This window comes from Arachis ipaensis, chromosome B7 (assembly GCF_059453495.1).
Source record: "Arachis ipaensis isolate K30076 ecotype BB chromosome B7, ASM5945349v1, whole genome shotgun sequence".
NCBI lineage: Eukaryota > Viridiplantae > Streptophyta > Magnoliopsida > Fabales > Fabaceae > Arachis > Arachis ipaensis.
In genome coordinates, this window is record NC_142442.1 from 28,780,588 (window position 1) to 28,808,566 (window position 27,979).

Genomic DNA, 27,979 nt, shown 5'->3' on the forward strand with positions numbered 1-27,979 from the left:
ACTTTTAGTGTGATCATAAGACCATCTCCAATAGGGAACTCATCCCAATTCCTGTTTATGGCCCACCTGTCATAAAAAGTAACTCCACAACAGCTTTTGCGTCTGATGATTAGACTTTTGTGTGGCTTAGAATTTCACAAATGAAATCTCGTTGCAATATAGTTTCTAAACCAACAATAGTCCTTTCATACAAGAATTTGGTTGTCACTAGTACAAACCCCTAAATTTATAAACCGAAGTATTAGAACCTCGGGTCGTTCTCCCTAGGAATTGCAATAAAGTGCTTTGTTATTGGTTATGGAGCTATGTTTGGGGTTTTTGAGGTTTTAGGCATGAAATGTAAATGGCAAAGGAAATTAAACTAACAACTAGAAAAGCTCTTGGCAAGATATGAGAACTAGAAGTCCTATCCTAGTTATCCTCCTCAATTGTGACCACAATTGTCCATTGCTACCACTTAGTTAACCTCTAACCATGGAGGAAAGTCAAGTGGATGAATCAACTTGATTCCACAAGTCCTAGCCAACTCCCAAGGGAAAGACTAGCTTTAGTGGTATCCAAATCAATTAGTAACTTGTAATTATCAATCTACAAAGGAATTAGATAACTCAAGCGTCACTAATTACTCTACCTAGGCCAAGAGGAACAAAATCTATACTAAAGCTAAAAGAAGCATTTTATCAAACACATAAGAGGCATAAAAAGAATCATATGAAATCTACAATAAGAATGAAATCTAACAACAATTATTGTAAGAAATTAACAACAACAATCAAAAGAAATACAATTATTATGAATTACCTCAACTTGAATTGAAAGAAAAGAGAAGGAGCAAGAGTAGATCTACAACAAAGTATAGAAGCAACATAAAGAAAATTACAACAAAAGAGTAGAAGAAGATGATTGCAACAACAAAGAATTAAGAAGCAAAAGTAGAGGGAAGCATGAACTAAAACCTAGATCTAAGATCTAAACCTAATCCTAATTCCTAACCCTAGAGAGAAGTGAGAGCTTCTCTCTCTAAAACTACTCTAAACTAATCCTAATGAGTGTAAATGATGCTAAGTGTTGATTCCCTTCAATCCTTGGTCCTTTAAATGCATTTTGGCGCCAAAGTTGGTTGCAAATTGGGCCCCACAGCTCCTCAAAATCGCTGGGCACGTTTTCTATTAAAATATCATGTGCGGCCACCGACACGTACGTGTACAGTGTGCGTACGCGTCCCTTGCGTTTTCGCGATCCACGCGTGTGCGTACGGTGCGCGTGCGTGTGGATGAAGATATCCAAATCTTTGGATTTTTTATGTGTTCTCCACTTTGCATGCTTTTCTCTCCATTTTCTTGATCATTCCTAGCCCTTTTCAACCTGAAATTACTTAACAAACAGATCAAGGCATCTAGTGGAATCAAAGATGAATTAAATTTAGCTAATTAAGGACTAAAAAGCATGTTTTCACACTTAAACATAAATTGGGAGACAATCATGAAACCATGCTATTTCATTGGATAAATGTGGGTTAAAAGGTTATAAAATCCTCTAAATTCAACACAAGATAAACCCTCCAAATGGGGTTTATCAGCGTCATAAACAGTAAATAGGAACTCAAAGCATCTCTCTCTTCTCCATTAGGAGGAACTAACTTTAGTCCCTGTTGTGGTCCCACTTAAATAATTAATTAAAATACTTAAAATTAATGTAATTAATTTTTTTCAATAATATAATTTAAATTTAGGAATTTAAAAATAATTCACTATTAAAAGATATTAATATTAAATAAATTCATATATAACAATAATACACAATATATAATTCAGGATTACACTAATTTGTAAAATTACTTAATACAATGAAAAATATAATTAAGCTCTATAGTTGACGACAAGCATTGTGAAATTGCCATATGTGTTCAATCAAGTCCTCTTTCAATTGTCTATGTTGCTGCCTATTTCGAAGTTGGGCATTTCTTTGGAGAAATTGATGGTATGGTGCAAAATCTTCTTCTCCCAGCTGTGGTTGTGATAAGCCATTTTCGACATCATCATACTCTAAATCTTGAGCAAAATTTCCTGCATAAGTGTCTCTTTCATCCTCAACAATTATATTACGTAATATAATACAAGCTCTCATTATGTTAGCAAGCTTCTTCTTTTCCCAAAAGCGAGCTGGACCACGTATAATTACAAAGCGTGCTTGCAACACTCCGAATGCTCGCTCCACATCTTTTCTTTCCCCTTCTTGGTATTGTGCAAATAACTTGTGTTTCTCTCCTTGTGGCTTTGAGATTGATTTGACAAATGTGGCCTATTGATAAACCACTATTTTATGGTTTATCTTGTGCTCAATTGAGTAGATTTTATCAACTCTTTACCCACTTATTCATAATATTTGCATGGTTTTATATTTCCTTCTTGATTGTGCTATGATTGAAAACATGCTTCTTTGATCTTATATTTGCTTATTATTAATCCTCTCTTATTACCATTAGATGCCTTGATATGTGTGTTAAGTGATTTCAGATATTACAGGGCAGAAATGGCTCAGAGGATGGAAAGGAAGCATGCAAAAGTGGAAGGAATACAAGAAGTTGGAGAAATTGCTAAGCTGTCCAGCCTGACCTCTTCGCACTCAAACGGCTATAACTTTAGCTACAGAGGTCCAAACGACGCGGTTTCAGTTGCGTTGGAAAGATAACGTCCGGATTTTCGATTTAATATATAACATGATATAGTTTTCCTGATGCTAAGCGACACGACCGCGTGATCTATGCGGCCGCGTCGCAGTGACGAAAAATCAGCGTGGCAAAATTCGAAACCAGCGAATTCTGGACTGTTTTTGACCCAGTTTGCGGCCCAGAAAACACAGATTAGAGGCTATAAAGTGGGGGATTACATCCATTCATGAGAACGCTTCCATATTCACCATTTTAGGAGTAGATGTAGTTTTTAGAGAGAGAGGTTGTCTCCTCTCTCTTAGGATTAGGATTTAGGATTTCTCTTAGTTTTAGGAGTAGCTCTCAATCCGAGGTTCTTTATTTTTATTTATTTTTATTTAATTTATGAACTCTTCCGTGTTACATATAATTTTCTTAATTAATGTTATTTGAGGTAATTCAGATTTAAGATTGCTTTGCTCTGTTTAAGATTGCTTTCAATTTAATTTAGATATTTTTCTCCCTTTTGGCTTTGGTCAAGTGATTGGTAATACTTGAGTTATCAAACTCAGCAAGTGGTTGAAATTGGCAGATTTTGCTTGAGCTAGGATTGCTCTAACACTAGTCTCTCCACAGGAGTTGACTAGGACTTGAGAATCAAGCTGATCAGTCCACTTAACCTTCCTTTGTTTAATAAAGGATGACCAAGTGGGATTAAAACCCAATCTTCTTCACACCTGATCAATGGCGGATCCACGGGGGGACCTAAGGTGGCCATGGTCCCCCCCAAAATTTTAAAAAAAAAATAGTAAATAGTAATAATTAATAATATTAAATTTTTTTATATATAATATTTTACAAAATTTTATAAATTAAAATAACTAAAAAATGCACTATGTATTGGATATTTGAATTATTGTTGCTCTTGTTAACAAATAGCCCATTCTAATAATTAATAAAAATAGTTCTATTATACTAGTCCAAACCCATACTATTAATTAAAGTAACCCTAGTACATTTTTCAAATATTTGTTTCAAACCATCAGAGGCATCAGCGCCACTTTTCTCTCTCTTTTAGTGGTTCCCAAACTTTTGGTCTTCTACTCTTCTCATTCTAATTTTCCTTCCATACTAAAACAAGACATATGAAGAAAAACCATTGAAGAGAAATGAACAGCAAAATATTAACCATTGAATGCACAACAAAGATTCAAAGAGGTATATTTCAATTTTTTTTAAGTTAATAACAATGTCAAGTATTATTTATATTATTTATTTAAAATAATTAATTTATTTTTTTTATAATGGACAGTGTTCAAAGATTGAAGTGAGGACAAAACTCAATAGAATTATTTTTTGGTGAGACTTGGAACAAAAAAATAATCAGGTAAATCAATAACTTTATTTTTTGTTATTATATATTTGTGTTTCTAAAATTATTTGTTATTGCTCAATAGGTTTAATATTTTTTTTAAGAAAATAATATATATGCAATTATTTTTATTTTTTTTTGTTAAATAGTTCAAGTTAAGTTAAAAATGTCAAAGATGAAAACAATTCACTCATTTTTCAAGAGAAAAAAGAGAATATATGATGAACAAAATTCAGCTTCAGATTCTTTGAGTAATGTTCAAAATATTATTGAACAACCTGTGACACAACTTGTTGAGCAAGATATTCAACCCCCTGCTTCCAAAATAACAAGGACTGAAATAGATCAAGTTAATATTGATACATTGATGCGTGATCCCAGAAAGCGTCCGTAAAAAGGATGTTGTCACTGTTGAACACCACTATCGTGTTGACATTTTTACTAGCGTGATAGATTTTCAATTGAAAGAGCTAAATAGTAGATTTAGTGAGCAAGCAACCGAGCTCCTCATATTGAGTACATCTTTAGATCCTAAAGATGCTTTCAAGTTATTCAGTGTTTGCAACATATGCAATCTTGTAAAGAATTTCTATTCTTTAGATTTTTCTGAGCAAGAAAAGATTCAATTGGATTATGAGTTACAACATTATGAACTTGATGTGGTTAAAACTCCAGATTTTCAGAATTTGTCTACTCTTGCTGAATTGTGTCAAAAATTGACAGAGACAGGAAAATCAAATATATATCCTTTAATTGATAGATTAATTCATCTTGTTTTGACTCTTCCTGTGACAACGTAACAGCAACAACTGAACGGGCCTTTTCAGCTATGAAGATTATTAAAACAAGGCTTCGAAACAAGATGGAAGATGAATTTTTAGCAGATTGTATGATTGTATATATTGAAAAGGAAATAGCTTCAAAATTCACTTCAGAGATGATAATTGATGATTTTAGTTCTATGAAGCATCGTCGAGCAAGTTTAAAAATATCAAAATCTTAAAGTATGTAGTTGAACATTGACTTTTATATAATATAATTACTTTTTTGATATATATGCTACAAATCATATTTTGTTAATTTTTTGTTATATTTATATTTAATTGGCCCCTCTTATGAAATTTCTGGTTCCGCCACTGCACCTGATAAGGATAACTAGGATAGGAATTCCAATTCTTACACCTTGCCAAGAGATTTTATTATTATTATTTTATTTTACTTGTCATATAACATATTCCCACCTTACTTCCAAAACCCCAATTTACAAACTCATAACCAATAATAAGAACATACCTCCCTGCAATTCCTTGAGAAGACGACCCGAGGTTTAATACTCGGTTATCAATTTAAAAAGGGGTTTGTTACTTGTGACAACCAAAACGTTTGTACAAAGGGATTTTTGTCGGTTTAGAGACTATATCTACAACGCAACTGTTTTTATGACATTCTTTAGTGGCAAAAATCCTAACGTCAAAATGGCGCCGTTGCCGGGGAATTGCAAACGTGTGCCTTATTATTGGTTATTGTAAATATTTTATTTTTGCTTGTTTTTATTTTTGTTTTTATTTTTGCTTTTTTTTCTTAAGTTAAGAGGTTATTTGTTTTTATTTAGTTATTAAAAATTTTTTTTTTCAAAAATTTGTTCTTAGTGTTCATCTTGATCTTCAAGTTGTTCTTCACGTTCATCTTGACCTTCAAGCTGTTCTTAGTTGTTTTCTTCGTTTTGATCTAAAAATTTAAAATTTGGTGCCATTTTATTGTTTTTTTCTTTCTTCATTAAATTCAAAAATATTTTTAATTAATTTTTTTCGAAAAAAAATTTCAGATTTTTATTTTTAAAATTTTTATCTTATCTTATCTTATTTCAAAAATCAAATTTCAAAATTCAAATTTAAAAATTTTCAAAATTTAAATTTCAAAATTTAATTCAAAATTTAAATAACCTTTTAATTTAAATTTATTTTTATTTTCATTTTTTAATTTTTATTTTCTACTATGAACTCTCACCCCTTTGGCTATGAGTCTGGTTACAATTATATTGCAGGAAGAAGAAATTACAATGAGAACAGGCATCAAGGTTGGAACAATCAAAGATGGGAGGAGGCACAAGGATTTGATCAACCCTCATGGCAACAACCACCTCCAATGGACTATCAACAACCACCATCATATGCCTATGAACCTCCTCAACACAACTTGGGACCACCATATTCACAAGCCCCTTTACACCATTCACCTCCATATGACCCTAACCCACATCCACCATACCAACCACCTTATGAACCAAATGAACCATACATAGATCCACCCCAAACCTCCATGGAGAAAGCACTTGCCGATCTAAACTCTACTATACAAGCTCTCTTCACCCAAATCAGACCACCAAATACCTTCAACAATCAACCCTCAAGTTCTAGTGCACTTCCTTGTCAACCACAGAATAATCTCTCCATCCCATCACCACCATCCATGGAAGAGCACCCACATCCATCAATCCAAGAGCAAGATGATCTCAATTATGCTATTGATATGGAACAGAAAAAAGGAATCATCTTCGCGAATCTATACTTCATAAGGAGCTAGAGGGGGCCTTAGGGGTAAAGGTAGGAGAGACCCTTGAAGATAAAGGAGTAGTTGAAAGGAGTTGTCATGGAAAGAAAATCATCGAGGATGAGTACGATTTTATCCTTAAACAACTGGACAAAGCAGCAATTATTAAAAAGGAAGAAGTGGTTGCAGACTTAAGAGATGTTGTACCTCCATTGGAAAGTCCAGTCACAGAGCCTCCTTCCATGGTGTTTGATGTTGATGTTGAAGAGAGCGTACAACCTCCCAGGCAGATCATGGTTGAAGACTTTGTAGAGGTTGATCAAGAGATGGAGATTAAAGAAGAAGAAGCACAACCTCCCATGCCCTTGGTGAGCAATGAAGAAGAGATTGAATTGGAAGAAAGCTACCAAGAGGAAGAGGTTGAAATTGAAGAAACTTGCAAAGAGGTGGAAGTAGTCAAAGAGCACAAGGGAGTGGAGCTTGAAATCACCTTGCCAAAGTTATTGGAGACCCCTCCCTCTAAGTTGCCATCATCCTTCACAACATTCAAGTGGGTAAAATTCATATCCCATAGCTTTCTAATCCCACTTGAATATGGGCTACTGGAGACGGATGGTCAACTTAGAGCTCTTTGTGGCATTAAGAGTAAGAGGAAGATGGCCAATGATAAGAATTGTCGAGCAAGGTTCATTATGGTTGGAAGCTTTAAGTTTAAATGCAAAGGTTGGTATAAAACTCAACTGAATGGGTCTAGGAAGCTGTTTGGATGTCTCAGTGAGAATTCCGACTGTTCACCACCCAAGTGGAAAAATGATGATCAACAAGAAGATGGGTGCAAAGGTAAGGTCTGGGACCCCGGAATTCATCCCAGAAATCAACACTCTTGGGGCCTTGTCACTTGCTTTAACTTGCTTGAAGGCTTTCTGCGCCTAGTTTGGGATCCCGGAGGCCATTGGAATCACAAACATTGGTGGAGATTCCTGGATGAGTTCAAGCACAAGCCTCCATAACAAAGGACTCCCCAAATGTCCAACTTAAGGACTTTAACTAAAAGTGCTAGGTGGGAGACAACCCACCATAGTATGATCGTTCATTTTTTATTTTTATTTAGTTTTATTTGTTTTCAAGTTTTATTTTATTTTATTGAACCTGGAGTTCTGCATCACATTCATATTAACACTGCATTCTGCATCTTTTCAGACTTAAAAAAAAAAAAGCGAGCACGCGACGCGACGCGTCCGTGTCGCAAGGAGATGGAAGACAATATTAATATAAACAGAGAGTTTCGCAAGAGCAGCGCTGGAGGCGTGCCAATGGCACAAATCACCCCACGCGACCGCGTCATATGGGAATAATGGCCTCCCACGCGACCGCGTCACCCACGCGGCCGCGTGACCTGAAATCGGCGTAAAAAGGGTGTATGGCAGAGAGTTATGCTGGAATTGGACTGGACCCGTGCTAGTAGCACAAGCCCTGCCACGCGAATGCGTCACCCACGCGTCCGCGTCATATTGGAAATAAGGCCACCCGCGCGATCGCGTCAACCACGCGATCGCGTCACTCAGGATTTTGGCAATACTAAGTTTTGAACAGAGAGTTGTGCGACCGCGAGGCTGTACTCGCGCCACTAGCACAAATCAAGTCACGCGATCGCGTGCCCCACGCGTCCGCGTCGCCTGACCTTATTGCGCATCACGCGGCCGCGTCACCCACGTGACCGCGTCGCCAGCGTCGCACACCTTAACCTCATATGCCAAAATATCTTGTCTTTCTCTTCCCCAAATCCTATTTTCTCTTTTCCTTCCTTATTTCTTACTTACTTCTCCTCTCTTTCTTTCCCTTCTCATTCTTCTTATCTTTCATTTTATTTTACTTTATTTATTTGCATATTTCATTCATTGCATTATTTTCACTGGTGTTGGAATTTTATTTGGGTCATTGTGGATTATTGCATAATTGTTTGACAATTATATATTACTTTTTAAAGGATGATTGCATGTTCAATTTAATACTTTCAAATAGCTTATTTACCATACATGCTATGTGTTTGTGAAAAAGCCCATATGGCATTATGCACTTCTCTTTTATACTTTATACTATTTAATGCTTGCTTTTCATAAACCCCCTTTACTATTTTAATTGAATATAATTGTCAATACAAACATGGTAATTTATTACAAGTAATGCTTGGTCTATGCTACTCATGCCCTTTTCCGGCATGCCAATAAACACCCTGCATCCACTTATCTTTCGATGCACTGGCAATTTTTCATTCCTGGCTTTTCACATGTACTCGAGAGCATGTGTTAATGTCAATTACATCCTAATGTGCATCCATCACCACTCTTCCATTCTCTTCCTTGCTATATATCTATTTGAATTTAATTTACTTTCTCTTCCCTTCTTCAGGATGGCCACTAAGGAAGGATAGGAGAAAGCTACTCCCAAACCGCCGGCAAGAAAAGGAACAACAAAGAGCCCAGCTGAGAAACCACAACCCCCATCCACTTGCACATCTTAGCATGCACCGAGGACGGTGCAATCTTTAAGTGTGGGGAGGTCGATACCGATCTCCGTGAGTTAGTACCTTCCTATCTCAAACACCAATGTTTTATTTTTTTCTTGTTAGTTGTTGCATTTGTATATTTAATTGCATGTTTATTTGATTTTATGCATTTAGTTACTACTTGGTTGAAGTAATATTTTCTTTTTCAAGAAATTTTATAGCATTTCACTAATTTGAAAAAAAAAATTTATGTTAAAACTTGTTTGAAGTTGTATTTGGAACATGGTTTTTAAGCCAAAGAACACACAACCTGTGAGATTTGAGCTTATTTATATGGTTACATTATTTAACCATAAATATTTTATTCATGTGTGTTTCCTTCTCTATAATTGTAATCTATTTTCTTGTTCCATTCTATATGTCCAACATTTAGTGTATTTACATGCTTGCATATGATTGAGGCCATTGTTTGATTTTAGCTCACTTATCCCAAAATTAGCCTACCTTTTACATTACCCTTGTTAGCCCCCTTGAGCTTTTAAATCCCTTCTGTTTTATAACCACATTACTAGCCTTAAGCAGAAAAACAAAATAAGAATCCCAAGTTGAATCCTTGGTTAGCTTAAGATAGATATTGTGTAAAATTTAAGTGTGGAAAATTTTATGGGAACATGGGATGATATGAAAAAGTAGGGAATTAAATTGAATAAGTTATTTAAAAATTTGGGAAGTATGCTCATGTGAAATCAAAATAATTAAATTACCATGCGCATTGAAGAAAAATATATTAAGTAATTAAATAAGGGGATACAAAAAAAAAGAAAAAAAGAAAGAAAGAAAAAAGAAGAAAAGAAAAATGAAAAAAAAAACCCCAAATGCAAAATAAAAAAAAATTCAATGCACATGGGACAAAATTCAAAAAATAAGTTTGATACATGAGCATGTAATACAAAAGTGGGAAAATTTTGGGTAGCTAGGTAAAGTATTTTTAAATTATATAAAGTATGTATATGTTAGGTGAGATCTTAGACTAATCAAGGATTCACTTTGTTAGCTCACTTAGCCTTATATATATATACCCTCACCCTTACCTTAGCCCCATTACAACCTTGAAAAGACCTCATGATGTTTGCATTGGTACATTAAATTTTTGTTGATTGGTTAGATGAAGAACAAGGTTTAGAAAGCATGACTAGAGAAGAGTAGAGTGAATAACCCTATACACTTGAGAGATTAGAGTGATATACACTTCCAGTGAGGGTTCAACGCTTAAATTCTATGTTCCCTGCTTTCATGAGCTGTCTTCTAACAAGTTCACTTGCTTTTTATTGTCTGATTTGAATTAGTGAAAATTGGTTTGTATTTGTCTTGGAGAACTTATTTACTCTTAACCAAGTAAGTAAAAGCATTTAGCATGTAGTTGCATTCATAGGTTGCATTTCATACCATTCCTCTTCATCTTTATAGTTTCTCTTGAGCTTAGCATGAGGATATGCTAATGTTTAAGTGTGGGGAGGTTGATAAACCACTATTTTATGGTTTATCTTGTGCTCAATTGAGTGAATTTTATCAACTCTTTACCCACTTATTCATAATATTTGCATGGTTTTATATTTCCTTCCTGATTTTGTGCTATGATTGAAAACATGCTTCTTTGATCTTATATTTGCTTATTATTAATCCTCTCTTATTACCATTAGATGCCTTGATATGTGTGTTAAGTGATTTCAGATATTACAGGGCAGGAATGGCTCAGAGGATGGAAAGGAAGCATGCAAAAGTGGAAGGAATACAAGAAGTTGGAGAAATTGCTAAGTTGTCCAGCCTGACCTCTTCGCACTCAAATGGCTATAACTTTAGCTACAGAGGTCCAAACGATGCGGTTTCAGTTGCGTTGGAAAGCTAACGTCCGGGGGCTTCGATTTGATATATAATATAATATAGTTTCCCTGACGCTAGATAACACGACCGCGTGATCTATGTGGCCGCATCGCAGTGACGAAAAACCAGCGTGGCAAAATTCGAAACCAACGAATTCTGGACTGTTTTTGACCCAATTTGCGGCCCAGAAAACACAGATTAGAGGCTATAAAGTGGGAGATTGCATCCATTCATGAGAACGCTTCCATATTCATCATTTTAGGAGTAGATGTAGTTTTTAGAGAGAGAGGTTCTCTCCTCTCTCTTAGGATTATGATTTAGAATTTCTCTTAGTTTTAGGAGTAGCTCTCAATCCCAGGTTCTTTATTTTTATTTATTTTTATTTAATTTATAAACTCTTCCGTGTTACATATAATTTTCTTAATTAATGTTATTTGAGGTAATTCAGATTTAAGATTGCTTTGCTCTGTTTAAGATTGCTTTCAATTTAATTTAGATATTTTTCTCCCTTTTGGCTTTGGTCAAGTGATTGGTAATACTTGAGTTATCAAACTCAGCAAGTGGTTGAAATTGGCAGATTTTGCTTGAGCTAGGATTGCTCTAATACTAGTCTCTCTACAGGAGTTGACTAGGACTTGAGAATCAAGCTGATCAGTCCACTTAACCTTCCTTTGTTTAATAAAGGATGACCAAGTGGGATTAAAACCCAATCTTTCTTCACACCTGATAAGGATAACTAGGATAGGAATTCCAATTCTTACACCTTGCCAAGAGATTTTGTTATTATTATTTTATTTTACTTGTCATATAACATATTCCCACCTTACTTCCAAAACCTCAATTTACAAACTCATAACCAATAATAAGAACATACCTCCCTGCAATTCCTTGAGAAGACGACCCGAGGTTTAATACTCGGTTATCAATTTAAAAAGGGGTTTGTTACTTGTGACAACTAAAACGTTTGTACGAAGGGATTTTTGTCGGTTTAGAGACTATATCTACAACGCGACTGTTTTTATGACATTCTTTACTGGCAAAAATCCTAACGTCACCTATTCAGGATAAATACCATCTGCTAAATAGTATCTCATGGTATAATTATTACCATTAATAGTATAATTTACCTCCGGAGCACGGTCATTTAGAATATCATCGAACACTGGAGAACGATCTAACACGTTGATATCGTTATTTGAACCAGAAACTCCAAAGAACGCATGCCATATCCAAAGGTCTGAAGATGCTACAACCTCAAGTACAATGGTTGCAACCCCACGATAACCACTCATGTACATACCTTTCCACGCCTTTGGACAATTTTTCCATTGCCAATGCATGCAGTCAATGCTACCCAACATGCCAGGAAAGCCACGACCCTCTGCCATTTGTAGCAGGCATCGTACGTCATTTGGATTTGGTTTTCATAAGTATTCATCCTCGAACACCGAAATGACACCTTCAACAAAATTTTCCAAGCATTTGATTGTAGTGCTCTCGCCTATGCGCACATAATCATCAACAGCATTAGCTGCTACGCCATATGCTAACATCCGTATCGCAGCGGTACATTTTTGGAGTGGTGACAAGCCTCTTCTTTCAGTTGCATCAACCATCTGTTGGAAATACGGATAGACGTTTGAGAGAGCGTCTACTATCCAAAGAAACACATGTCTTCTCATTCGAAATCTCCGTCGGAAAATGTCAGCATTATACACTGGTTCGTCTGCAAAGTAATCTTGGAAAAGGCGATTATGTCCTGCTTCTCGATCTCTATTGATCTATCTATGAGGAGTTGGGATAGAGCTTCTATCGATATCTTCTTCTTCTGAATCTTCGAGTAAACACTCATCGATCCAATTATCTATGATTGTGTTATCTTGCAGTCTTCTTTTGCCATACAAAGCCTCATTAAACATATCATCAAAATTTCTAGCCATATCTAGAAATATAATTTTTAGTTCTCTTTCGAGGTGAGAAACAAGAGTTGAAGTGGAGTTGCAGAGTCATTGATAGTTGATATTTATAAGTGTGTCTGCAATAAGTACCTACTCCTTAACGGCTAGTTTTGCAATGGCTACTTAACGGCTAGTTCTGCAACGGCTACTTAACGGCTACTTTTGCAATGGTTACTTTCATGAACAATAACGGCACAATAATATTGAATAATTTAAAAAATTACATCAGAAATAAATAAAATAAACTACATCACATACCAGTAATACGCAATAAAAATAAGAACATACTACATGACTCTACGAATACAAGGAACCATTAAGTAAACCACTTGGCGATTATTTTCTCACATGCAATCTCATGAAGAGCTCGTCGTTTTTCACTCATTGTAGACGTGTCAGCATTAAGTATTTGCATATCCATTTTCCTTTCCCTTTTCTTGGCCATCCTTTCCATTTCCCTTTCTTTTGCATTTGTCTCCATTTCTTTAATATACCTCTGAGTTTGTAATTCTTGTTCTTTCATTGCCGCTTGAATTTGTAACTCCTTCTCTTTGATTGCCATAATCTTTGCTTTATGTTCCCTCTCATCTTCTCTTTCTTTTTTCCTATCCATTAGTTCCTTTTCTCTAACATTCTTAATATCTTCCATGAGAGATAACTTTTTAACCACTGATGATTTCTTTTCGCAAAAATATTCAGACATTTGTGCTTTTTCCTTACCTTTTCGCTTGCTCTTTTTTTATCCTTGTGGGCGAACGGGAGAGTCCACACCGGGTTCGTCAGCCAATGGTGTTTCTGGGTTTGATGAGGATGAGTATGCTCCAGTTGCACTAACCTTGGTTCTCTTTAAACCGCCACTCTGTGTAGGTAGTTGGCTTCTCCATTTTTGCTCCAACCGAAGCATGTTCCAATGCCTCTCAAAAGTAAATTTTGACCATAATTTGTGGAATAAAGTTTATAGGCAAACTCCTTTATATCATCAGTGTTCGAACCACTCCTTATGTTTCGACTAGCTTGATCGTAGCAACCAGCAAATTGTGCAACAGTCTTGTTGATCTTATACCATCATTTCTTACATGCAACTATCCCCCTTGTCATGTCGGAGCAAAATTCTACACAGTAGCTATGAATTCGACTCCAAAATATTTCTCCCTTTTGATCGGTACCAACTATAAGGTCAGTTGAAACATTTAACCATGCACTGATCAGCATCTCATCCTCTTTCCACTGCCAGTGTTGAATACTATCTTGCCTCCGATCTTCAATATCATCATCATTGAGGTCGATAGCATCTAATCTACGAGGGTTGGCAAAATCTGAATATTGCAAATTTGGACTAGATTGTATAGGAGTCTGAGAGGATGGGTTAGAAGAGCCACCAACACCAGATGAGTTATTTCTTGATGCACTAAATTGACTTGGAAACGGCAAGGAAGTTGGACTAACATTTCCAATAGAGGGGTTAAATATGGAAGAAAATGAAAAATGTGGTGTTTGTGAATTTTGATTTTGTGGTTAGAATATAGGAAATTGATTATTATAAGGAGCTTGAAAATTGAAATTAGAAAGATTTTGTGTATTTGGATTTTGAAATGTATTCAGTAGTGTGAAGTTTTGATTTGGAATTTGAGAGTTTGAAGTTTGAGATGGTTAATGAACGGAATTTTGATGGTATAGAATTTTTCTAATGAAATCTCGTCAAAGTATAGTTTCTAAACCAACAATAATCCTTTCATACAAACATTTGTTTGTCACAAGTACAAACCCCTAAAATTATAAACCGAAGTATTCAAACCTCGGGTCGTCTCTCACAGGAATTGCAGGGTAGTGTTCTTGTTACTGGCTATGGACATGTACATTTTGGGGTTTTGAATGAGAGATAAGAAAAATAAATGGTAATGGAAATCAAATGACAAAAAGGTCTTGACAAGGTTTAGTGGTCAAGGATCTCTATCCTTATCACTAACCACAATATGACAATTGCAAGGATCAATCCCACTAAGTCATCCTCTAACAAGTAAAGAAAAGTCAAATGAGCTATATCAATCCAAGTCCATAGGTCCTAGCTATTCACTAATTGAATTAATGAGAGCTAGAGTCAATGGCTACCAACCATCAATCACTTGGACATTAGCAACTCAAGAATTCCTAAGTTACCTTCCCAAGCCAAGAGCATAAAATTCTACTCTAACATCCTCTCAAGCATTTTGACAAACACTTGGAAGGTATAAAAGGGAAGCATAGTAAATTGGCAACAACAATTATTGCAAGGAATTAACATCAACAATCAAAAGAGAACATTATTGACATGAATTACCTCAAATTGAATTGAAAGAAAATAGAAGAAGCAAGAGTAGATCTACAACAAAGCATGAAAACAAAATAGGATAAATTACAACAAAGAATAGAGGAACAAGATGTAACAACAAGGAATTGAGAGGGAAAAGTAGAAGAAAGCATTACTTAAACCCTAGATCTAAGCTTATTGACCTAAATCTAATCCTAATTCTAGAGAGAAGTGAGAGCTTCTCTCTCTAAAACTAACTCTAAACTAATCCTAATGTGCCTAATCATGGAACCCCCCACACTGAATGATAGATGATGCATTCCCCTTTAATCCTTGGTCCTTTAAAGCATTTTGGCGCCAAAGTTGGTTTGGATTGGGCCCTACAGCTTCTTAGAATTTGTTGGGCATGTTTTCACTAAAAAATCACGTGCCAGCACCGACGCGTATGCGTACAGCGCGCGCGCGTCCCTGGGAATTTTACAATCCACGCGTGCGCGTCTAGTGTGCGTGCGCGTGGATGAGCACATCCAATTCTTTGGCTTTTCCATGTGTTCTCCACTTTGCATGCTTTCCTCTTCACTCCTTTGTCCATTCCTAGCCTTTTCAATCCTGAAATCACTAGCAAACACATCAAGGCATCTAGTTAAACCAAAGAAAGATTAAAATTATCAAATTAAGGGTCTAAAAGCATGTTTTCACATTTAAGCACAAATTAAGGGAGAATCACAAAATCATGCTATTTCCTTGAATAAATGTGAGAAAAGATTGATAAAAGACTCTAAATTCAACACAAGATAAACCCTAAAAAGGGGTTTATCAATGGTTGGGTATTTGGAATTTGAGAAAAAATTTGTAAGTAATTGAAAAAAGAGTTGAGTTGGTTTGGATCTATTTTTTCGAACAAAAAATAATATTACCAGAGCTTTGATTTCGTAAACTTGGAAGAAGATGAAGAAGAGTAGTAGAAAGTGTGAGAATAGAAGTGTATCTAACTGGTATATATAGAGTAATAAAATATTAATTTATTAATAATAACAGTAACATAATAACGGCTAATTTTCAACGACTAATTTTAAAATGGCTAATTTTACAACGGCTAATTTAATATAATAATATAAATAATATTCAATATTAATTATGACATAAATAATTAATATGAATCATTAATTAAATAGAAATTTAATTATTTAATCTAATTAATTATTATAATTATTAATGAATTAATTACAATTTAATTATTATTTAAATAATTAATATAAATTATTAATTAAATAAAAATATAATTATTTATTTTAATATAATTATTTAATATAATTAATTAAAATTTTATATAATTATTTATTTAAATAATAACTTGCCAATTAGTAAATTATTATTCGCTACTTCCAGAGTTACTATTCAGAGGAACTTTGTTCCATTGGTCCTTGTGCAAGGTCCAATTCTATTTTGCTCCAAAGGACAGGAACTCATTTGTGTCAGTAAAAATTAGCAAGGCACTCCACAGATGGTCTAAACATACTAAAAATTCGTAGGGCTACACATGGATCGGATAATATCCGCATATCCGCGGTAATTATCCGCATCCGATCCGAATTTTGCAGATATTATCTGATCCGTACTATGGTAGGATTGGATTACGGATTTAGCAGTGATATCCGCAGATCCGATCCGCAAATTCGCATATCCGCACGTCTCATATAAATAGCATAGTTTAAGAAAGTAAACCCTAATATGATATGAATTTTAGTGTGTTGTTTTATGAATTTTATGATATCTTGTTTTTAATTTTTTATGTTGTACTTCAACTTAGAATAATTAAACTTAAATCTTGTGTTATTATTTTTTTTTTGGTTATTCAAGAGAACTTTTATTGATAATATTTTAGGAGTAAATAGGCTCAAACAGTGAAAAATAAATTTTATGGATATTTTTTTGTAAAAATAGTCAAATAAAATCTTAAAATATATTTTTTTTAAAATATATTTTTTAAAATATATTTTTTTAATCGAATCAGATCTGATCTGAAAAAATGCAGATATTGTATCCAATCCGATCCGATGAGTACAGTGCGGATTGAATAGAATTTTAGGTTATATCCAATCCGATCCGATCCAATCCGTGTGCAGCCCTACAAAATTGGATCTATTACACAATTTTCAGAAATAGAGTATCATTCCAGTAAGACTACTCATCACCTAACCTCGACTCTGGGATCACGTTAGAAGATTCTGTGCGTCAAATGGGATTTGCCTTCTCCACTCGCCTTGGACTTGGTCCTCACACCAGGATAGCCATTGCATGATTTACTTCAAGGGGAGATCACTCTACTTAATCGCCAACCCTATTAGGTTCATCTATAAATATCTTAGATAAGGTCTAAAACCATGTTACGAATATCCTACTTATACATCTGTTAATCTTAGTATCGAAATTTCTTATAGACATTATCTTTCAATCGCTGTTTTGTACACTAGAGCTCTAAATCACTCTCGTTCCAAATCCAATTTACCTTCAACAATTCAAGGTAACACCTCAAAACAAATTATTGATCTTCTCCCTCAACGTTACTAATTTTATTCTTTTTTTTTTCTTGGTCATACTAATTGTATTCTTAAGTACGAAATGAACAAGATTGCAAGTATAAAATTAATCGCCCACCAGGCCACCACCGTATAATTTCAAGTGCACAATTATGTAAGTTAATTAAATATTCAATTTAGGACATAACCCATTTCATTTTCGGACCCAAAAGTGTGGCGTTTGTTAGTTTTTAATTTCTAATGGACTTGGAGAACATCTAAATTAGAGGTCCCTCTTTATTTAAGTAGCCCCAACCCCCACCCCATAAAAGAAAGTTAAAAAAGGAGAATAGCAGCCACTATCCAGTATCCACTAGCAGTCAAGCAAAAGCACCATGGCCTTTGGTGTGCCACACGTCAAATCCAGAACCTCAGGCCTCACATGTAAGGATGAAGTGATGAACCCCTCATCCTGCCATATACACATTTTCCCTTCATCGGTAAGAAATTTTAGTGGGGTGTGTGTGTATATAATTATGTATATGTAGACACACACACACAATCAAGATAAGACACTTGTGGAGAACTCATGCTACTCATTACCCACTATCGCATGTCACCATGCAATAAAATTAAACCAAGAAAAAATATGGTATAAACAGAGTGCGAAAGATTTGGTACTGATATTTTTTTTAATTTTGGCACTGATAAATATTTTAAAAAAATGCATGGTGTTTGATAAAATAGTCAAAATGAGTGAATTATTATTAAACAATTATTTAAATTTATTCATAATTTAACAATTTAGATAAACTGCTTTGTATATTTCAATTTCTTTTTGGATCATTTTTTATAATGCTATTATTATTCGAAATCTATTTTAATGGTTAACTATAATATAATTATACAAATTAGATGAAGTCATATAAAATGGATTAAACCATAAATAAATGAATGTATTTAACGAAATCTATTTTTATTCTGAGTATATATAAATAAAAACATAATAAACTTGTAAATACAAAATTAAGTTAGATTAGTCTAATAGTTAACTCACTAATTTGTTTAAATAAGTGTTAGGATTCGAGAATTTAAAATTCTCTTTGTGTATATAGTAATTCATTAGCAATAACAAGTCCTTAAATGAAATTTAGATCTACCATGGATTAGTCCTTTAGCACGCTAGGTTAGAGAATTATGCGAGAACCCAAAACTTGAAAATACAAGAATCTTCAAAAACCAATCCAAAGGCTCACATTCACTTGAGAGAAGGAACCACAAGAAGTGATATATATTATCATTGGCACTTGGCCCTCCACACACTAATCAAAATCCAAACCAAAACATTATAAGGCACTCTGTTCATTCTAGTTTTTCTTTCATTGTTAATTAAAAATGGCTTCAATGATCATGTCATTTGCACCAGCAACAACAGTAAGAGTCTATGCAGCAACAGCAGCAAAGGGTGCTGGTGGCAGCAAAGAAGAGAAAGGTCTTCTTGATTGGATCCTTGGAGGGTTGCAGAAGGAGGACCAGCTTCTAGAAACTGATCCTATCCTCAACAAGGTGGAGGGAAAGACCGGAGGCGGCACCACCAGCGGCCGCAAGAACTCCGTCGCCGTGCCGCCACCCAAGAAGAAGGGTGGCTTTGGTGGTCTCTTTGCCAAGAATGAATAAGAAAGCAAGAAATTTTAGTACCTAAGAATTCCAAGTGCATGCATTGCAATTTGCAATTTGTATCTATCTATATATATTCATGTCAATCCATTTAGACTTCAATCTTATATTTTTTACCATTATAAATTGTTAAATTTGTGTTTGTTTTGGCCTTACTTTACTGAACTCCAATTTATTTATGGAATAATTCCATGAAATAATAGATGTTACTGAATTGAACCAAGCCCAAAATTATTAAGAACTAAACTAGATACAATGTCTTCATCTATGGGGCGGAGTTTCAATCTGGAAAGTAATGTTGTACTTGAAATGAAAGATCCCTCTGCTTTCAGTAACATTAGTACTATTTTCTGTTGCAAAAACAGTCACAATAAAACCATTCAGATTTGCAAAATAGTCCATGACTTTGATATTCAATATAAATTCCAATAGATCCAAAGACTAAAGAACTATGTATATATGACAAAGGTATTTGATAAAGATCCCAAAGAATCATTGCATATTAGTTTCACTCTCAACAAAATCAAGTTATAGTTTAAGGCTTCGGCCCAGCATCTAGGAGTAATTACTAAATGGCTTTCCAACAGATTATCAACTAATGACTTTTATGCACTGTTGGTTAGTGAAAAGAGTTTTACACTTGATATTCAATCATGTGTTAAGCATGTTTATAAATCCTTCAAAAGAATATACAGTGTTTCTGTTTGTACAGAAAGATAAAGGATCACATAGTAGATGAAGTTCCCATTCTTTTTTATCTATGGGAAGAAATCAAATCATGAAGATATATGCTAAAATACAGTAGCAAGCACACCTTCACCTTATTGGTCTGTGATCAAGTGTCTCAAGGAGCATGTATAGAATCTTGGCGAGACGTGGCAGTCGAAGAATTGGATCTAGAAAATGAAGAGTGGATGAATTCAATGCAGTCCTCAACAGCAGCTGTTCTATAAGAATCAACAGAGGATCTTTCTGATTTCGATCTTCCTAAGGAAGACGAACCGCGATGTAAGGATTTCTTGATAGGAACGAAGCGCAAAGATTTCGTTACTCTTTCTGCAATGTCCTTGACAAGCTCAGCAGGGGAGAATTCAGACTGCCAAGGAATCCTGCACATGCAGCTCCTTACCTGCCGGTTTCGGGACGCTCTCTGGCTAGAATTTTTGCAGGACTGGTTTGTTTTCTCATCCATTTCTCCCTTTGTGGCCCTTATTCTTGTTTGCATGATGATGATAATATGTTACAGGAAATAGAGAAGATAGTAGTAATGAGAAACTGTATCTTTGAATGTGGAGTTGCAAGAGTTTTAGGTGAAAATGTTGGAGAAGTTTGGGAACTAAGTAATGAGGGAGTGTCTTTGTGTGCTTTTGAGTGAGAAACAAAGCATTTTTATAGGGGTGATTACTATGGTACAGAATTAAATTTTACATAACAGAGACACTGTAAATTGTGAATGTTATTAGGTAAAGATATTTAAATAAAAGAGAGTTACATTATCTTTTTGTATCTCTATGCATTCTTACTCCGTACCAAAGTCTGAGCATATGTGAATCATGAAAGAGCTTTTGTAAAAGGGAAAATTGCAAAGACAAGTTCACAAGAGAAGAAATTTAAGTACTGATGAAAATGACAGAAAGATGGGTGAGAAAGTCCAAAAGAGGCACATTTAAGGAGTGGAAAAAATAGCACAAACACTTGACATCTTTATTACTAACACTGCATTTTCTTTCATAGAACACCTTTTTTTTATGCTTTCCATGTAATGTAGATGTAGTATCTGAGTTTGAGTAAAACCAAAGATAGCAGAAACGTTATTAAAAAAATTGAAATAAAATAAGTAGAACTGTAGAAGGAATATATTTTTGGTCTAAAGTGAATGATTTCATCATTCCTGTCCAAACTTCATCACACCCTAAGAAGTAAGAAAAACTAATTTAAAAACGTGAGGTGGGGGCTACAATCACACTGAACCCACTCACACTAAACTGAAACCAACACTAGAATTTGCACCATTGTTAATTTGTTCATTCTTTTCTCAAAGCTCACAGTACAATAACATGCATTGCCAACTGTTTTTACTGCCAAATAGTAAATATCTGATCTATAAAAGAGTATATCCTATTGGAAGAATTTTAAGTATACCGAAAATATTGGTGTTCCAGTTGTTTTAACTGTCGATCTAAATTATAAAAAATATATATAATATATATTAATTGAAATCAACTATTAAAACAATGAAATATCAGTGTTTTATGGTAGACTTGAAATTTTTCCTATCCTATTAGTTAGTGTGAACAAGTTGACCTGACATATGATAGTTCCTCATTCAACAATGCCAAAGGGGTCATGGTCTAAAGTTGTAGGTAAACGTAGAACTTGACATTAAAATAATCAGGGTGGAACTGTATTAGAGACAAAATAGTCCATTAAAATTAATCTTACCAAAAAAAAAAAAAAAAAATAGTCCATTAAAATTTGATATACAAGAATAATTTCATTTTGTATTAGACAAATTTATCTATGTTATTTATGAAATTAAAAATACTAATATTTTTTTATGTCTATATAAATTTTATACATAAAGACTTATTTACGGGTGTTTAAGTCCTAACGGAGTCTGAAATCTGATCCGAATATGAAAGATGTTCTATCGAGTTTAGATTTATCATTTTTATCCAATATAGTTTTCGAATTGAATTCGGGTTAAATTTGAATAAATCTAACCTGGTTTGATGTCATATTTTATAATTAAAATATATTTTAAAGTAAAATTCATAATAATATATTATATTTTTATATTTTAATTAATTTTTTTTATATTATACTAATATATATATTCGTGCTCTATACAGAATAACATACAAAAATATATAAAGTAAAACCTCACTCCGACCCTTGACAATTGCACAAAACCCCTTTCCATCCCTTAAAGAAAGCATAATCCCATTGCGACCCATATCCATCACTTCCATCGGACATTCTAGCCCTTGTGTGCAACTCTCCGGCAATAAGAGGCGACGATGTTCCTACGTGTCAGTCGCAGTTTGTTTGGGACAGTTAGCCCCTGCACAATCAGCAAAATGTTTGCATTTTGTTGTTATGAAAAGGGGTTAAAATCACTATACTCTCTTCGTTGTCTTCATTCCTGTGACAGATTTGAAACCCCAACAAGGAAGAATGGACTACACAGAGCTATCATCATCTTTGAATCGACGTTTATGGAGGACTATCGAAAGGTTGATGTATTGTGGAGAAGCTAAGGTGGATACCATTGAAATGGAGAGGAAGAAGAAGTTCTAACACCCACATTGCAATTGTGGATGTTATGCAATCTTGTTCGAATCTAGAATTAGATTAAACCCTAATAGGTTGTTTTGGGGTGCTACTACTTTAAGATAAGTAACCATTATTCTGAATCTAATTTTTGCTACTTGTGTTATGTTAGAAGATTTATTTTTTTTATATTTGTAGACTCCACAACAGCACTGTAAGTACTTCAAATGGCTTGATGAGATGATTGCAGAAAATATTGATTTCAAATTGGAGGGTGTTGACATGGGAAGACAAGAATTTGAGGTGCAAAGCAAATTGTCAGAGATAGAAGAGAGACTCATGAAATTAGAGTTGCTGCTACATAATAGAGTGCAAATCGAAACAAGATTTTCATTGTTAGGATTTTAGAGAGTGTTGGGGTTTATAATCTTTTTTACTGTTGCTATGAAGTTTGTGTTATGTTAATTGTATGAGTTTTGTGACTTAATTTAAGATTGTTGTAACTTTGTTGGGGAGTTATTGATCAAATGACAATATTATGTAATTTGAATTGAATTATGTATGAAGTCATTGAATGTTGCTTCAACTTACTCAATAGACCAATATTTTAAACTGTAACATTGATAGATATCAATATAATCCAAAAGCACAATACATCATTAGCCATTAGTTTTTGACAATTTACATTGTCACAAAACTTAAACATACTAAAATAAGCATCCATAGTATTACGTTATAATGCCTAATAAGCATGATCATAAGTGAACATGACAATAAAGGTCATAGCTTACCATCCAAAATAAATACAAACAACTACATCATTCTAGTAAAGCAAAATAACAACTTAAATTAAGTAGGTTCTAGTCTTCACTTCTTCCTCAGAGGATTGACAGCAGCTGACGCACTGGAGTTAGTTGGTGCCTTTAAGCCCGAGGATTCATTGAGGGCTGAAGTTGGGATAAATTGGAAAAGCGTTACTGTTGTGCTAGAGCTTGTGATTGTCAATATTTTTATAGAAACTCTATTGTTGTTACTTAGTTTGGGAGGTGCTGATATGAATGCTTTTGCAGTCACAACTGATTTAGCAATAAAATTGACACCATAAAAGCTCAAATTGGGCAAGCATGGCCTTATAATGGGCTATTTTGCTCTCCATGGTCTTGCTATTAGTGTGATCTTTGGTTGTATGTCATTATAAGTTGTGGAATTAGGTTGTGGATTAATATTGGCCTCTTGAACCTGGTAAACAAGTCAAATTAATGACAATTTTAATTCTTAAATTCACAAACACTATGGTTGATATATTATACTCCAATACTTCAGCTGGTGGTGCAGATTGAAAAAGTGAAATCTCATTTTCTTTTTGTTGTGATGGTTTTGTAATTCTTTTTTTTTTTCTGTTGTTTCTTTTTCTGCTTCTTAGCCTTAGCCTATATGCACAACCAAGCTTAAAGTTTAGGCTCGCTATGTTTGTAAAGTTTCAAATGCAAAATTATATACAAGTAGCACTTACAACAGGATCAATTGCTTAACTCTCCAGTAATGCACCATTTATCACATCTGAATTAACTTTGTGTGGCCCTGAAGCATTGCCTGCTGGAGGCACATCTTGATGTTGCAAACAGATTAAACAATGATAATTAAATCCTTATCGATTTTTTGTTCAGACATCTAAACCCCTAAAGATTTTGATAATTGACTCTTAAACCCCTGTCAATTTCATACAAAGACACTTAAAACTATTAACACTAAAAATACTAACACTACATGGTACCTACTATTCAATTGGTGGACTGGTTACTGCTGTCCTGATGGATTGTCAGTAGTTCTTTGCTTTTGCTTTTTCTTTTTTTATTGTCAGTTTGGATCCCTTGGAGCTTCTTTGCATGTTTTGTAATAGTGACTTTTTTCCCACACTTAATGCATGTAACCTGGAACGACCTCTTTACTTTTGTGCCATTATTCTCAACTAACTGACTTTCAAATAATTTGTCCACTTTTTTTCTTAGTGCTAAACGTCCAGGAGGTCTTTTGATCAATGGTGCCTGTGGCTTATAGTCAGCTAATTATGTCTCTTACCAGTTCTCCTTACCATTCACAGGCTTGATGGTGATCTCATAAGTCTTTCGAATGGCATTCATGGTAAGCCACTCATAAACAAAATCTTCTGGTTTAAGATTTAGCTTGTGAAGTCTAGAAATAGCAGCTACAGCATGTTTGCATGGCAAACCTAAACAATCAGTATGTGCATAAACAAAATCAACAGTTTAGCAAACTACAATTTCAATCCATGTATAATGAATTTTAGTTACAAAATCTTAATTTCATACCTGTTAGTTGCCATGCATTACAAGTGCATGTTTTCTCCCTAAGGTTGACACCAACTTTGTGATTCCTTCTTTCAACTTCAAATATGACTCTATCATCATCACATGTCCATTTAGCATTCTATTTGTTACTTTCTGGTTTATTAATTTCATCTAGCCTCTGTTGTTAAACTGGAGCTAACTTTTCAGTATAGTTCATCAACTTCTTATGTAAGGCCATCTTTCTCGTAAGATAACACCTTAGATCTTCACACATGGTCAGAATGGGCTTGCTTTGATAATTCACAATCTTCGCATTCCATAACATTTGGGCTTGCTGTTATTGTAGACCCAACATTCTGTCTATCCATAATATCTGGTTGAGCTGAAATATGTTTTTTAGTCCTACCTACATATCTCTTTATTGCCTTCTTCTTCTAAGTACTAGGAGAGTGACCCACAACCTCTTTTGTTTTAACATTCTTCTTTTTTGGAGTCACATTCTTCTTTTTTAGAGTGATATTTCTCTTATTTGCAGTAATATTCATCTTTTTTGGAGTCAATTTTTTTTCTTTGTTATTAATCTCTTCTTCTTTGGAGTCAAAATCTCACGACTACTACTACTATTATCAAATTCAAACCCGGGTGGAGGAGGCTTGTAAGCTTCATCATCTGCACTCTCATAATCATCATCACTGGATGAGTCAGTATCTCTTCCCACATATCAGTGGTAGCCTCCAATAACTCAGGATTATTTTCATCATGATCATAATAGATATACAGCTCATTAGTCTCCATGTTAGTTATTTTGTTATCACACATATCTTTAATCTCTTTGTCTCCTTTGAAAATGTAGAGCCTAGACTCAATATCCCCTGCAATGGGTCTAGCCAGTACATCTTCTTGTAAGTTTGTAACCTAATCCCTTAAGTATTTTCACAAAGTCTTTCAAATTCACAAAGTCTATATCCAATTTAGGAAACTTATGAACCTTACCATCCATATAGTTGAGCACACCTTCTTCATCTCTTTCAAACCATTCTCCATGGTAAAACATAGACACAATTTCATAAGCCATCTGTAGCAAATGTAATAGTAAATTAAACTAAACTCTAATAAAACCAATTTTTAATTAACACATAATATCTCACTCAACACTAATTAGAAATTGCTAACTTATTTTTATTACTTGATTTCCTTACTAAATTCTAAAACAAAAAATATTTGTAGCCCTAACAACCAGACAAGTCATTAACTCCAAATTGCACGCAATGAAGCTATAAAGGAGGACCACCTAGCAGGACCACACTCACAGGACCACAACCAAACATAGAAAAATGTTAGAAAACAAAGTAAAGAACCTACCTCGTGTTTCTCAAATAGCTCGTCACCACAATGTCACAATGACGTCAGCTCTTCGCCATCACTGCACTGTCATGTCGTGGTTCGCCCTTTGTCACGGTGTCCCTCGCTGGATAATTTCTGGCGTGAAAGAGAGTGTTGACTTAGGATTTTTTGTAATTGTTAATGTGAAGAAGGGAGAAGAATGGAAGAGTTTTCCTATATAACGTCGTTGGTGTTAAATGCATCGTTTTGGCCTCTTCAAAACGTTGGCGTTTTGCTTACTATATCAGGGGTCGATTTGTCCTAAACAAATTATCCAATGACAGACAGGAACGTTCTGTTATACGTAGGAATATTACCTGACACGTAGGATTGTTTCCGCCTCCTATTGACGGAAACTTTGACGAAAGGGCCAAAATGTCTGACGAAAGTGATGGATAGGGGTCGCGATAAGATTATGCTTTCGTTAAGTAGTGAAAAGAGGTTTCGTAAAATTGTCAGGAGTCGGAATGAAGTTTCATTCAAATATATAAAGTATTTTTATTTGAAATTTTTAAATAAAAATACGTATAGTAACTTTGTTAACAAATTTTATAAATTTAATTAAATTTAAAATTTAATTATTTTTAATATAAAAAATAATAAAATTAATAAGTAATAATTTTACTTATTTCTAAAGTATAATAATTATTCATTAATATTAATATATAGTTTGTGATTAAATTGAATATCTACATTAGAATGCTATCTTTTTTAAAAAATTTCTACAAATAACATTAGTAGTTGAATTTGTAGATATTTTTTCCTAATTCATGAGTAAAATTTTCAAATTATTTTAATCTTATGTTAAATCCGATTTGAGCAAGTACAATTTAACATGACATGAAATTTTTTTTGAATTACCTTTTTTATTATCATAACAGAAAAAATATTATGGAGAACTGTATTTGTTAAAATATACCTAAAACTATTTTTTATATATTATAGTATTATATTCATTATTGAAATCAACTTAATATGATCAAAGTTGTTACATGTTAAAATTTACTAACACATTTTGTCTATTCTTGAGTTCAAGTAACTATATTTGTACCTAAAAATGATTTTATATTTTTTTATTAGTTTAAATACCTACCAAAACTTCTAAAAATAAGATGAATACACAATATCTTGTCACAACGATGATAGACTTATTGGTGCAAAGTAATTTATAATTTTTTTTCGCTATTTCAAGATAGATAACAAAAATTTAATTAAGAGAAGATGGGATACGATTTATACTTACCCTCTTTGCATAAATACAGTTGTATATATAATTAATCATAATCCTTTCAAAAAGAGAGTAGGTAAGCTAAAAAGACGAAGAAGAAGACACACAATAGTCTTTATCGATATTATTTCATCACTCAATCCCCAAATTAGAAATAAAATAATCACATAAAGAATATAATTTAAACATTAAAAAAACTAAAAATATAAAGAGTTATGATAAATTAACTTGTATGAGATAAAAAAAAAGATAAAAATTATAATAAAAAATTATAAAAATGTAAATAAATAGAAACAAAATAAAAGAAATAGAAGTGATAATTTATAAAAAAAATCATAGAATAGAAATAATGCATCACATAGGAGGGGAAAAAAATATTACCGAAT

At 33.9% G+C, this 27,979-nt stretch overlaps 1 protein-coding gene and 1 pseudogene across 1 annotated transcript; one reads left to right on the top strand and one right to left on the bottom strand.

Moving 5' to 3' along the window:
- Positions 1 to 1,866: 1,866 nt before the first annotated feature.
- On the bottom strand, positions 1,867 to 13,620 carry LOC148550682 (uncharacterized; annotated as a pseudogene).
- A 5,367-nt stretch (positions 13,621 to 18,987) lies between these two features.
- LOC107609290 (uncharacterized) lies at positions 18,988 to 19,542 on the top strand. The gene has a single exon (XM_016311179.3). It carries the CDS (start codon positions 19,119 to 19,121, stop codon positions 19,398 to 19,400), a length of 282 nt encoding a protein of 93 aa, XP_016166665.1. The 5' UTR covers positions 18,988 to 19,118; the 3' UTR covers positions 19,401 to 19,542.
- Positions 19,543 to 27,979: the final 8,437 nt, after the last annotated feature.